The 14,474-nt window shown below is 29.9% G+C and overlaps 1 protein-coding gene across 12 annotated transcripts in view; it reads left to right on the top strand.

Moving 5' to 3' along the window:
• Window positions 1-14,474, top strand: part of LOC143237138 (protein-lysine N-methyltransferase SMYD4-like) — a 62,780-nt gene that overhangs the window by 28,478 nt on the left and 19,828 nt on the right. For all 12 annotated transcript variants that reach the window (XM_076476045.1, XM_076476047.1, XM_076476054.1 and 9 more), the window contains 8 exons: window positions 1,729-1,853; window positions 2,802-2,907; window positions 3,757-3,817; window positions 5,353-5,501; window positions 6,755-7,158; window positions 7,785-7,858; window positions 8,212-8,330; window positions 9,737-9,844. In XM_076476045.1, coding sequence (XP_076332160.1) covers window positions 1,729-1,853; window positions 2,802-2,907; window positions 3,757-3,817; window positions 5,353-5,501; window positions 6,755-7,158; window positions 7,785-7,858; window positions 8,212-8,330; window positions 9,737-9,844 — 1,146 coding nt within the window. The remainder of the gene's footprint in view (window positions 1-1,728; window positions 1,854-2,801; window positions 2,908-3,756; window positions 3,818-5,352; window positions 5,502-6,754; window positions 7,159-7,784; window positions 7,859-8,211; window positions 8,331-9,736; window positions 9,845-14,474) is intronic.

The following is a 14,474-nucleotide window of genomic DNA, read 5'->3' as shown; positions in this document are numbered from 1 at the left end:
TGTTTTTATTTGTTGTTATTTTTGTAAAGTTTGTTTCAGATTTTTGTATTCTTTTATTAGATTTTCCTCTTTGTAGCTTATAGCTGTAAAAATGTTACTTTTGTTTTGAAATTTTGCTCATCTGTCAGAAAAGTAGAGCTTTAAGTTGAAGTATTATTTTTAATGAAGTTGTTAAGATATCGGTGCAAGATATTTGTGTATCAGTGAGTCAGTGATAAGTTTACAAACGTAGTGGTAAAATCCAGGATTGAATTCACTGTGGTGGAGGCAGTCCATTGCAAAGCCTTGCACCAAAATGAGAACAATCTTAAATAGGTAAGACAATTAATTTAATTAGTTTTGTGGATGTTGAGACATTTGAAATGTATGTGTGCACGCATGTCACATGAATATATTCGGCTAGTTAATTTTTGTTAGATATCTTAAGAAATCCCTTTGTTATGACAAATGTGGGGAAACTTTTCAATCAAGTGAAATAAAATATTGAGAAATATAATTTCACAGAATATTGTGTGGAAATGACATTTTGTGTTCCTACAAAAGTGAAATCAGTATGTTTGCTTACAGTTTAATCTTAAGTTGCTTTACGTGTATAGAAATCTTGTAGTGTAGCTAAATTTCAACTTTATTAAATTTATATTAATAATTATCATTACTTAGTAGAAAATGTTAAAATGAATTAATTTAAAATATGTATTTCTCTTCAAAATGTCTTTACATCTATCAATCTGGATTACACATGACTATCTCAAGAAGTTGTCAAATATTCTGAATTAGGCTTTTTAATATTAGTTCATGTGGTAAATGAGGATTCTATTATTGATTAAGAAATTATTTTTTTATTGCTACCATGAAATCATCTATATATGACATTAGCCATATATAGTGTTATTAGCTTAATGTTGATTATCTGTTTTATTTTTTCTCTGCTGAGAACTACTGGTACATTCCTTAGTTTTTCTTTGTATCTGTTGATATTATTTAGTCTTTTGGATGTAATTATTAAATAAATTCTATTTCCTAAATTGTTAAATAAGCAGATTAAACAATAATAAGTGCTTGCAATATTAGGTTTTAACAATTTAATTGTTTATTAAGTATATTGGTAACAACAAGTCTTAAAGTTATAGTATACAAATGGCACTTATTAACTTGTATTTTAACATATAATTAGTTTAAGGACTTGCCTGTATAAGTGAAAATAATTTAATTTAATCTAATTTTACTTATTAACTGTTAAAATAATAAATGTTTTATTTCTAATTGTGATTGTCATACATTTAATTTTTTAAAAAAGTGATTCAGCTATAATTACATCTTTTGTTTTTTAATAGCTTTTTCATTGCATATTCTTCTATAATTATAACACTTATGTAAGAGGTGAAACTTAAAATAACTTCAGGTTGATTGTGTTTTATTCAGAAATTGGAAATATGCTGTATGTTAGCATGTTAATGGCTTTCACAGAAATGTCAACAGTCTTGTGTTTCACAGTATTTGTAAATTAATATTTGAAATTAAATGTACAGTAATAACAATAATACATCTTCATATTTTATGTATGTATTATTATTAATTGCAAATTTCTGCATGGCTATCCCTTGGTTGACCAGTTGTAGACACAGTCCTGTTCAAGGTAAATTGTGGACTAAAATGTTAATAAAAAGCCCTGTTACTTACCTGATGAATAATGTTTTCACTTCTTTTAGGATTTTTTATTTTCCTTAGGCAAACCGAACATTGCATGTTGGCGATACAATTTTTGTGGAAGCACCTTATGCATCTGTTTTATTACCCAACTTTTATACAACAAATTGTCACCACTGCTATGATAAACTGGTGACAGCAGTTCCGTGAGTAACTTTTACTTCTTTTGTTACTTTTAACAATACTTTTTTTTTCCTTTTTGTTTGTGCACTTGAATATAACTGTTTCTTCTTGAAAAGCATATAGGCAAATATTTAGCACCAAATAATGATGTAGCAACATAAATAAACAAGTACATACATACATACATACGTGAAAATGGTTGTATTATCAATAAAGACAAAGCAATAAAATATTATACCATTTGTTAAAGAAATAAAAGAATAAAGTATAATTTCCAAAAGAAAGTTTCTGAAGTGACAACTGAAAGCAAGGGTAACATTACACATATCAGATAGTCCAAAATGTCACTGATGAAATACAAGTAGAAGCTGGGATTTAGGTACTCACTCATTTATTTGTCTTCTGATTTTTAGCTGTTTCTCAGGAAACTAAAGCCTACTGTTTTCATTAATGAAAAGAATTCTTGTGATATCCACTGGTGGGACAGTGGTAAATTTTTGGATTTACGTTGCTAAAATCACAAGTTCACTACTCCTTAGTTGATACAGCATATAGCCAGATGTGGCTTTGCTATTTGTGATTAATAAAATGTCTGTTCATATTTCTGACTAACAGCACCAGTTTAGACAAGTGGTTTCTATGGGTTTAGCTATAGTACCTTGTCTTTTTAACTTTTTTTTATGAGCAATTGACCTTTATAATTCTATTTGAAACTTTTTTCTGAATTTTTGGCATTTTTTGGTTTTGTTTAGTTAAGTTCAGTTGTTGAAAAAAGATTTGTGGTTAAGCTATTTAACTTAGGATTCTTATGAGAACTGTTTTGTCAATGAGGAAGTAAGTTAGAAAATTTAAATGTATCAGGTTGCATTAAATGTATTAACCCTGTATCAACAGTGTATAATTGTACTTCGAATTTATATGATTTAATTAGTAAGTGTTCCAATATTGTGATTGATACCACTCTGTTTCAGATGTCACAGGTGTTCTCAAGTTCGATATTGCTCAGAACATTGTTGCAAAGAATCATGGGTGAAGTATCATAAGTGGGAATGTGGTATTCTGGATCTTCTTCATTCAGTAAATATGAATGCTTTAGTTTCTTTTATATAAAAATAGCTATTTGTTTATCCTTAAAGAAACACATTTAAATAAAAAATAGTCACTTTTAATATATTGCTCTCACTTATCCAATATGTCTTCCCAACTAATAAGATACAATAACAATATTAAATAATCCAATATCAAAACCTTATAAATACTACATTACAAGATTCTAACTACCTTCTTATTTGTTGAGCTATTATTGAAAGTTTTGACTGCTACAGATTATGTAGGTATACTGTAATATGAAACCATTTAAGTATAAACCAAGTATTTAAAGTCTGATGATTAAGATACTTTACTTACAACCTGTGGATCTGAATCTTCTCACCATAAAGGGTTCTCTTTTTATTTGTGATTGTGTTATAATGCAATAGTGAAAAGTAACCTAAGAATTTGTGTTTTTAACTTGCTGCCTTCTTTCTAATCTATCACTTCAAATTAGGGATGTCTGGTTTAGCTTTTCCTTGAGTAGCTTTGTGCAAAATTCAACAAAATGAACAGACTTTAGAGGTCTAAGACTGTCTGTAAATATGATCTATTGCTTATCATCAACATCAAATCATGTAACATAAATACTGCTAGACAAAATTCCAAACTACAAAAAAAAATTTAAAAAATGTATTTACATGTAAAAGGTTGTCTAAACTTGTCAGTTTTATGATTGTAATAAATAACTTAAAATAACTTATTTTTATGTATTTAAATACAAAGTTATGACTAGTTGTGTAGCTGTAAGCGTCATAAGAGAAATCTCAATGTGTCCATAAATTAACTCTTTTTAATGTATATATTTTTTTCTCTTTCTTTCTTCCCATTTTATAGGTAGGCATTGCACATCTTGCATTTCGTATTATTCTAGTAACTGGGATGCCATGTTTATCTGGTATGATCTAAATCGTGTTTTATGAGAGTAAAATATAGTTTCAAATTCTTTGCTATATTAAATACTGAATCATCAAGTTCTTTATATAGTAGTTGTCAATGTACTGCTATATTAGCACTTGATGAATTTTGTTCACACAGATAAGCAAATATGAAAAGTCAAACACAACTCCTTATGTGTTTTATTAATTTCTTTTTTATGTTACATTTATCTTAGGCTTAATTAGGCATTGATATTTTTGTTGTTTACTGCATGATTTTGGTATTCATTTAATTTATATTCATCTACATAAATGTTAGACTTGTGCAATACTATCTGTACTATTCTTCTTTGTAACTCTTTTTCTAAGCAGTAATATGACTTGTAGCTATTGTAAAGTTGGACTGTGTTTAATAGGCTTTCATTGTAAATGTTTCCAGGAAGGATTGTAACATTGTTTTCATGCATATCGGTGTTTTTTTATAGAAGATGAAATCAGAAAAGAACTAGTTTTTGTTTTTATAAAGATATTATGTTCTTTGGTGTTAGTCATTGTCAATGTTTAAAATGTTGTTTGTGTGTGTGTATGTGTGCATATTCATTTTTCACTGTGAGAATTTTTTTGCTTTGTTAGCATAGTATATGGATTGAGTACCAAACTAAAGCTGTCTTGATCTTGTGAGATATGATTGGGATTATGGCAGAAAATTATGATTTAAAGACAGTACCCAGCTGATGAGTTAATGTCATCAAAATCAGAAATGTTTTTGTTTAACTTGTTGATTGCCAAGTATTTCAGCTGCTACAATACAACTCTAATGCTTCTTCATTTTGTAACTTTTTTTGTGATGCCATTTTGGATCAAAAGTGAAACAATTTGTAAGTAGCTCAAATGCATGTAGGGTGCTGATATCTAGCGTTGAAGTTAGGTATTATTGAGAATGAATTAACTCGTCCGTGGCACTGTGTTACCGATCGTTTTGGACGAGTTATCTCGTCTATGGCACTGAACAGGTTAATAACATTGCGTACTGTTGATTAGAGAAGAATATTAAATTAGCCATAGTGTTTGTGCTTAGTTTTTAGTTCTGAATTCTCTGAGTAGCTTGGCTTGATCAGAAGTGGTTAACCACATGCAGTTAAACTTTGTTGTTATGAAAGTTAGCAGTTTAACTCACAAGCCTATACAAGTAAGTATTTGTGTATGGTTTGAACCATCTTTTGATGGGAAAACTTTTAATCGACTTGGCTAATAAAACATTAACATGAAATATGTTGTCTAAATTGATGTAACAATAACTGTGACATTGATGATGTACAAGTTTAAATTGAAAGTCACTTTATATCATATATGATTAATCAAGTAAACGTTACCACAAACATTGTTATGAAGTGTTATTAGTTTTAGTAATTAAGAAAATACAATTACTGCAGTCAATCATTGACTTTTATATACATCAGTAACTTACATCTGTTGTAAATTTTTCAACAATCATAATAAACAATTTTTTCAAACCAGATTTTTTTTTATTCATCAGCATGTTTTTCTCATTAAGAGTTTTTGAAGAATAAGGATAAAACTGATGGCCAACAAATGCATTTGGATACAGAAAGACAGCATAGTGTAAGGAACTACTCGAGAGTTTATCACCTGGTTACTCATTCACGAGAGATGTATGTTGAAGACAATTTTCAATATGCATTGGTGAGTGCGAAATATTTCATTTGCTATTTAACATTTATGTTGAAAGTTAAGGTGGAATATGTAAAAATAACCCAGCAGTGATAAAATATTTCTTTTAAAAGGATGATAAAAACAAACTGGAGAGAAAGCTCTTACTTCACTCTGAACATCTTTTTTTTGGCATAAACCTTCTTCAAGGTTACGAAAAAACAGTTTTTGGAGAACAACTCTACAAAGCACTTTTATCTATTTTACACAGTTGTTTTGTGTAAATATTTTTTTTGCAATTAACTGTACTGAATTTACAAAACTACAAACATCGGAAAATTGTTGTATGTGTATGTAGTTTCCTGCTGTTGTATAGAGTGCTTTTCATGTTTGTCTCGATGATTTTCTATATTTTAAGGAGTCCAGAACATTGAGTAAGTTTGACAATTAATTAGTTTGTTTTTCTTTCATTTTGTCTCGTTATTTCATTATCTTTGACATTTAGTTCTATGTCTCTGATAGTATAACAACTTAAATAAACTAAGTTTTAATTTGCAACCTCCAAATTATTTTATGACAGACTTTTTGAACATGCTTTATAAACTTACCATTCACCATATTGTTTGTGAGCCCCTGATTTTGTTGGTTACAGGGCTCTACTATCATAGGAGTCACACAAAGTAACATAAACAAAAATATTGTCAATATTTCATTTAATTTTACTATTACTTGTGTCCCTTGTGTATATTTTGTGCCTAGAACATGAGAGTTTCTCCCAGTTCTTTACCTGAATGTTGACTTGGGGAGGGGGAGTGTAGTTACTCAGCTTGGTTCAATATATAGACCCCTTATATAGTAAATGGCTTAAATAGTTTTATAATGATTTTAAGGAATTACAACATTTTTTATCATTGTAGACTATTGTTTCTTTGCATAAAACTATGACAGACTGGATCAGTGATATTGAGTGAAAAGCTGTGGGTACTTTTATGTTTGTGTGGCATTATGAAGATGTTATGCAATGTAACATTATAAAAGATGTACTTCATATTACTAGGAACAAAATACAACAATTTTTAATTTTTGTAATATGTTTTTATAGTGTATTTTGCTAAACAAGTGATTAGAGTTTTTCACTTAAAATATTTAAAGATTTATTTATTTATTGTAAATGTAGAAACTTAAGGATGGCCATTGCCAAAGATCACTTGTATATGGTGACAAATGTTTGTTTATGTAATTTTGCAAAAATTTAATCATTATATGTATGTGGTTCACACTTTCAGACTGCTGCACTCTTGCTTCTTCTTTTGAAGAAGGTGAGATTTTTCTGTAGTGATGACAACCATACCTGTTCTGATGATTGTTCTGCTGCTTCATTCCAAAGTACTTCTTTTGACAATGAAGAAAACTCTGGAACTAATTCTCAGGATCTTTCTAATAACAGTGACTTTATTCAGAATTTTACAATTCTCTCTCGTGAAAAGTCATCATTGGTAGCTGCCATAGGAGGTTTGTGTTTGAGACATATTCAACAACTTGTATGCAATGCTAGTGCAATAACACAACTTCACTGTTTTCACTGTGAAAATGATAGTATTCTTATGGAGAAACAAGTCAGAGTTGCAACAGCTTTTTATTTATCAGCAACTCTGATGAACCATTCTTGTGATCCCACTATTATTACCAGGTATGTGACTTTAAGCTGCTATTTATTCTTATCACATTCTTACTATTTTTATGTTCTACAATTCTTTTAGGTTTGTGACTGCATCCTAATATTCATACTAAATTTGTGATTGTATCCTTTATTCTTTCAGATTCATGACTATATTCTACTATTCATACCAGGTTCATGACTATATTCTACTATTTTGCAGTATATCTTACTGGGTTTGCAGTTATTTTACTGACCTCACTGCCTCTGTGATCATAAAAACGAAAATGTCTTTCTTTTTTTCAACAGTTGTTTACTAAGCAAGTTTAGTTCAAGTGATAATTAGCTCTTTTTAATAATGTAAACTAATACACAGTGATTTAGTAATTTGTATGTCATTTTCTAATAGGTTACCTTTCAGTAATTTCTGAGGTTACAAGTTACTGACAATTTTTATTGAAACCTTATTAAATAAATATTATAATTACCTCAGCTGATTCACTTATAGAAATTGATGAAACATGTATTTTACTTGGAGAATATTTTTATGGAGTGTGAGAATTTACTGATGGTAAAAAAGTCTCAATATTTAAAGTTTTGTAGTATATGAAGTTTATTAAAAGAAAGTTTTTATGTGTACAGTACTTTTGTTTATGCAGCTTTTATAAAGACAAGTTGGTAGTTCGTGTGATAAAAAAAGTACTACCTGGTGGAGAGGTGTGTAACTGTTACGGTAAGTTTTTTCATGCTAATCAAATATATTTGTATTCAATAACATTTACTTTCAACTTACTTTATACTGAAATACATATTCAAGGACAATGATAGGATAGAGGAAGCCACAACCTCTATTAGTGTAGATGTGTTAGAAGGGAATGGAAATATTGTGCTTAAATTTTGCGTTATAATTAAAACGTGTGGTGAGACCTGTATAAATATTGCAGTTCTGTAATGAATAGGAATGGTAAAGATTAAAAGAAAAGGTTTAGATTTGTTGAGAAGTGATAGAAGATACAACCAGTTCTACATGCTTTTCTCTTCAATATTAGTGCTTTTAAATGTTACAAGCTATATAACTTTTAATAGGGCCTCACTTTCGAAGAATGAGCAGAGAGGACCGTCAGAAGGCTTTATTAGAACAGTACTTTTTTGTTTGTAAATGTGAGGCTTGTGAAGAAAATGTGGAATGGGAAAACAAGTTTCAGGTATGACTTGCATTATTTTGTTTAAATTGATGCAAGTTTATGACTCTTCAAAGTGTAACCAGTTTTCTCTGTATGCATATAAGGAAATTGATACAAATAGGTTAAACTAATAATCTTCCTTTATCCAATGTGTTATCTTGTAAATTCAAAAATCAGTTCTTTTTTCAGTTATGCTGTTCAATAAAAAACTTTCAAAAAATTACAGAGGGTGGACAAAAACAAGTGCCCCCCCTGAAAATATTAATTTGTTACATCTTTTATCAGATAACAGAAAAGTATGTAAAACTATGTTTTTAGAATGCACTTGACAAGATCTGTTTAACTATGATCTTAAATCTTAATTTTAACACGTTTTCATAAATACCTGAATTTTTCATGATTTTAGTTACATATTCACATAGTGTTATGCATCTCTTGTAGTTTCCTAATCTTCTTATTGCACTTAGCCTACAAAATGATCAAACAAGTTTCTCTGCTATAATTGAATGTAAAAATGAAACTCAAAATAACACAAACCAGTTTTACAAGTCAGTGTTTAGACAGCATTCCCTTGGATTTTAGTTCTGTTTTGCATCAACATGGTGTGCTGTTGATGAGTTTATTCTTGAGTGATTGACTGCCGTCCTTCTTTGGGTGCTTCAGAAAGTTCATTTTCAGTTTTCAGCTTGTGATCTTTTGTTAATCAGTTTAGCTCTGTCCATAAATTTTCAATCGGATTGATATCAGGTGATTGACCTGGCCATTCCATGACATCAATTCTCTTATTTCTATGATATCTTTTAATGGCTCAACAAGTGCAGAGAAACTGGTCTGATCATTTTGTAGGCTAATTCAAATAAGAAGATCAAAGGAACAACAGCAGGTACACAACACTTTATGAGAATATGCAAGTAAAATTATGAAAAGTTCAGGTATTTATGAAAACCAGTGTTAAAATTAAGATTTGAGATAATTTTGAATTGTTCTCATTGAATGAGTTCTAAAAACATATATTTTTACATTTTTTTCTGTTGTCTAATAAAAGATGTAACAAATCATTGACATTTTCAAGGGGAGGCGACTTTTTTATCCACTCTCTGTACATCAACAAATGAATAAAACACATTTTCACTTGTCATATAACTTGACTGGAAACAAGCCCTGATTCTAACTGTAATTTTTTTGACTTGAAATAATTAACCATGAATTTTAGTAATATTTCAGTGTGTATATATATTTTTATTTTATTTTATTTTATTTTTAAAGCTATATCATACCAATCACATGAATTTTACCTATTAATATCTTATAACAAGTTAATTATTCAACAGGAATGCATGTATTTGAAGCATTAATGTATTGATTTGTTTTTACATTTGCTGATAACAGGAAGAAACTTAAAAACAAATTTGTACTTTTAAAACTAGGTTTTAAAGTGCAGTAGTTGTGAAGGTCCACTGAGACCATTAGATGAGAGAAGCCAAACCTCCTGTATTGACTGTGAAAGAGAACAAGATTGTACACTTCAACAACGGGTATATTATGTTTGTTTTGTATGCAGGTTAATGTGTTACATTAATGCAGGAATGTAAAAATCAAACAGGATATAGGGCATGTTTTCTTTAAACTAGTAAATGAATTTTGTAAGAATTTAGATAAAACTTAATGAGACATATGAATATGACTTGGTTTTATATTTTCTACTATGTTTTATTGCATTTTTTTCATGTCATCCTAGAAAAACCATTGGCAATAATGAAGCTCTTCTACTATTTATCATTCAGTATTTTGCAATACTTTCACATATGATAGCATTTAAGTCTCTGGATGTAGTTTGGTTGATGATCCAACAATGATCCTGTTTTGCAGTTACATTTAACAGTTTTATTATGAGTAGATGTCAATAAATTTTGCATCAAAACAGATTATAATTCCAGTTTTATTACATATTATATTATTTAATATTCAATATAAAAGAAAAACTTTAAAATGAATTCTCCCTTTCCACTTCTCTTCAACACTTGACACTTTTCTCTAAATTGTCCATGTTACATTCTTTTCATCCCTATATGGTCTTTTGAGTTTGGAACTAATTACACACACTATAGATATTGCTAAGCAAAAATGTAAATTTATAGCCTTCAAACTTCTTGCTTTACTTGAGAGGTAAACAAGAAAATCCAACCCTCAATCCTTGCCCCTTCTCTCACATTCAAAAAAGTCAGTAATTATCCTTTATTTGATTATTTTTAATTGGTAGAAAGAGAAAATTCTAATATGCTGGATTTCTATCAGGCCAGATCATTTAAGTGACAGGTTTTAAAAAAAATTCAACTTTTCGTTATTTGCATTGTTGGAATCCTGCACAAAATTCAGTGTTATTTTCATTGTTTGCTGTAAGTGGAGCACAAGTTGGTCAGCTAATACAACTTTTTTTTTATCCGTGTGTAGGTTAGTTAGACAACCAGTTAAATTTTAATAGTTTTATTTTGTGTTCCAAGTTGCATATTTCAAATAAACAATTTTTCTAAGCACCAATGCCATTATTACAAGAAAATAAGTTTGAGTTAATTTGTTTTTGAGATGGGTAAAAGACAGCACCTAAACATTTGTAATAAATTTAGTTTTCATGTATATGTTTCATTTATTGTTATAAAAGGTATTTACTAGCTTGCATAAGAAGACTTAAAGTGGAGAAAAAAAACTAAATGAAAATGATTCTTGCAATATTTGATATCCTACACAAATGTATCAGAAGACAGGACTTTCACTTGGTTTTCCTGCTCTGTGATTACTGGATTTAGTGTAATCTGAGACAGTCTTAATTACAACTGTAAAGTAATAAAACTAAGTGAAACCTATTTTGACCACCTTCTTCTTTTAAGCATTGCAAAAAAAAATTTACTACAATTCATCTGTTTTTACACCCATCACTTTTGTACCATTTCATAATGTGCTGATCATGTGACTACTCTTCAGCAATCATACTACAACACCTGTACTGGCACAGCTGTACTATTTTAGAACAGTCGTCATTTTCTCAATTGGGATTCTAAAGTGTAGACTGTAAATGTGTGTTTTAATTTGTTCTCTGTGTGGCTACAAAATTTTTATTGTTCACAAATTTATTGGTTTCAACTTCAAGTTTTAACTTGTGTTTAATATCCATCATTGCTACTTATTTTTTAGTATTTCTCTTTCTATTCTCAATTCAAGATTTGACTCTCTCTCTCTCAACACTTGATTAGTTGAACTGACTGACCAGTTTGTACTTGTTCTTAAAGTCTTTGTAGTTTTGACAGAACTAACTTTTAATGTAGTATGAGTATCTTCCCTAAATTTTGCAGGCTTTCAGTAAACATTATAATATACAAATATCTGATTCTTTAGTGAAGAACTTTTGATAAACTTAAAAAGCAGATTTGTCCATGAATATATCAGGTTTATTTTTGACTGGTCTGAGTGTAGTGATTTTCATGTTAAATTTGAGAATACCTTTTCTTCATCTCAAAACTCTCAAATGTCATTTTCGTAATTTCTAAAATCTCCTAAATATATTTCAAATATTTGTTTTCAGTAAAACTAAATTACCTCTATTCTTTGTAGGATGACTTCAGATTGTAACATGAAACTACATTCATTTAGCCTAAGTAGTTCCCAACATGACAGTAGACAGTTCATATAGTATACAGTTTATACCTAAATTTTATTACAATTTGAACCATGTCAAACTACAATTCATGCTGTTATAAGTTGTAAAGTTTGTAACCATGCCTTGTAAAACATTTATGTTGTTATTTATTTGACCTAATAAAATTTTAAAATGTTTCTTATTTTTATATTTTAGTTATTTTTATGATAATAAATAAAGAATACACCTGAAAGATGATATAGTGCTTATCAGGGTCTTCTTTGTTTGCTCATGACTATCAGTGACAATTATCCTTTTTTATACTAATGGTAGCAATAGACTAAGTTACTTTTTTTATTTAATTAAATAAATCACAAAAGAACACAGAATAATAATATGCAAAAAGTAGGCTATGTCTTGTAACTCTTGCAAGCTTTCTGACTTTCTAACTGTGATGAACCATTACAGATTCACCCATGCTAGTTTTTCTTTCTTGTGAGAATGAAGATTGTACTGAAAGAGTGACAGACCTCTGCTCAGAAAACAACGTAATATAATACACCAATTGATAGATGAAGGCCTTGGCATTTCATTGGATATAAATAATGCAGTATTAAATGTAAGAGAGAACAGTTAACAAATCATGAAAGAGAGGATGTTACAGGTGGTGGCAAGATTCATCTGATTTTATGTTTGATGGCTCTGTAACCAAACAAGAGCAAAGGTGACAAATATTTTTTTCTGAACAATGACAATCTAATAGTGAGTAATTTACATTAAATCTCACACTTAGAGGAATGGTAAATAAAGTTAAAAATTAAAACTTGTTTACTGATAAATTATGGATTATTAGCATAGATTTTATGCTATACTAATTGGTTTAATAAGTAGTTGAATTCACAAAAAAAAATTCTCTACATACACAGTAAAGGATTCCTGTTGTGAAAGGGCTAATATGGCATATGAAGAAATTCCTGTGACAGTAGACAATGATTCTGAAACTAGTCCTTAGGCTTTGGGGTTGATGATGTCTGTTAAGGAAGTACAGGCTATAGTTCTCAGGGAGTTTTTCTTATATTTGGCAAACAATTTCTTCATCTCACATTAAGATTATTTTTGAGGAGGGACGTAATTAATGAATGGATTTTTGTTTTTTGCATTACACCTTCCTCCAGTTATGGCACAGCATGACAAGGTGGTTAAGACACTTGACTTGTAATCCGAGGGTTGTGGGTTTGAATCCCTGTCACTCCAAACATGCTTGCCCTTTCAGTCATGGGGGCATTATAATGTGATGGTCAACCCCACTATTCGTTGGTAAAAAAGTAGCCCAAGAGTTGGCAGTGGGTGGTGATGACTAGCTGCGTTCCCTGTAGTCTTACACTGCTATATTAGGGAGGGCTAGTGCAGATAGCCCTCGTGTAGCTTTGCCCAAAATTAAAAAAAAAACATGCAAAATCCTCCAGTTACTGCACTTCCCTGGAAGATCGTTAGAGAAAAGAATTATAAAAAATCTAACCAAATATTGAGCATAAAAGGCATGAAAAGACCTAAATCATCGCATGAGGAAGTTATCTCAATAGACATAAACTCAGATAAATTCACCAAACATGGGTATACCTACTGAGAGCAAAGAATTTACATTAAAATCTTTACTAAGTTACTTTAGTTTACAGTTTTGTTTAATTTTTGATATATGTACAGGTTTTGTACGATAGTTACCATTTAAGTTATTGTAACTTCAGCCACTTTTGTGGGTGTATTGGTTCAGTATTTATACTTCCTTTCACTGTTTTTTTTAATTTGAAAGTTATTTTTCTCTTTTTTTCTTCACATTTAGTGTTAGATGAGAGTCCAATTTTGTTATTGTTAACTGGATGCCTTTTCATTCTCATGCTCTTAAGGGTAGGTTTTTACATTTATTTCCTTTGTCTCAATAGTTCTTTTCATTGACTTGTAGGTTTCATATTTGTTTCTTTTATCTTCCAAATTTTTTGGTGGTTTTTTCTTTTAAATGTTGCTTTATTGTTTTGTGTTTTAGTTTGAATTTTATAGTTTTACAAGTACATTATTTTTATATACTTTTTAGACTCTTTAGATTTCCAGGTTTTGGTGGTAAGGATTATTTTCTCTAAATATGTTTTAGATGTGTGCCTTTTTGGCTACAGTTCACAACACTCCTGTGGGTTCTATCAGAAAGTTTCTACCGTCTGTTCTGTTTTCACCACTATCCATTTCTTAGGTCTCCTTCCCTTCTTTTCAGGATCGTACCTCTTGCAGTCATCTTGCCTAGTCTGTTTAGACCTACTACACAAATGGGGTGTCATTCAGGTGATATCCACTCAATCAGGGTTTAACTCCTGTCCTGTTATCCATTGATAAATGGTGGATTAGAGACCTACCAGAGATCTGTCAGTTGAACTCTTATGTGGAGTCCTCTTGCTTCATCATGGAGTTTTACATATCTCTTTGGGGTTTTTTTCATGTTTGATGCCTATCTTCATATTCAAATTATTCCAATGTCATGGGTTTTT

This window comes from Tachypleus tridentatus, chromosome 13 (genome assembly GCF_004210375.1).
Source record: "Tachypleus tridentatus isolate NWPU-2018 chromosome 13, ASM421037v1, whole genome shotgun sequence".
NCBI classification, from domain to species: Eukaryota; Metazoa; Arthropoda; class Merostomata; order Xiphosura; family Limulidae; genus Tachypleus; species Tachypleus tridentatus.
Note: the sequence above shows the minus strand (reverse complement) of the source record. Positions and strands in the feature narration are given on the sequence as shown.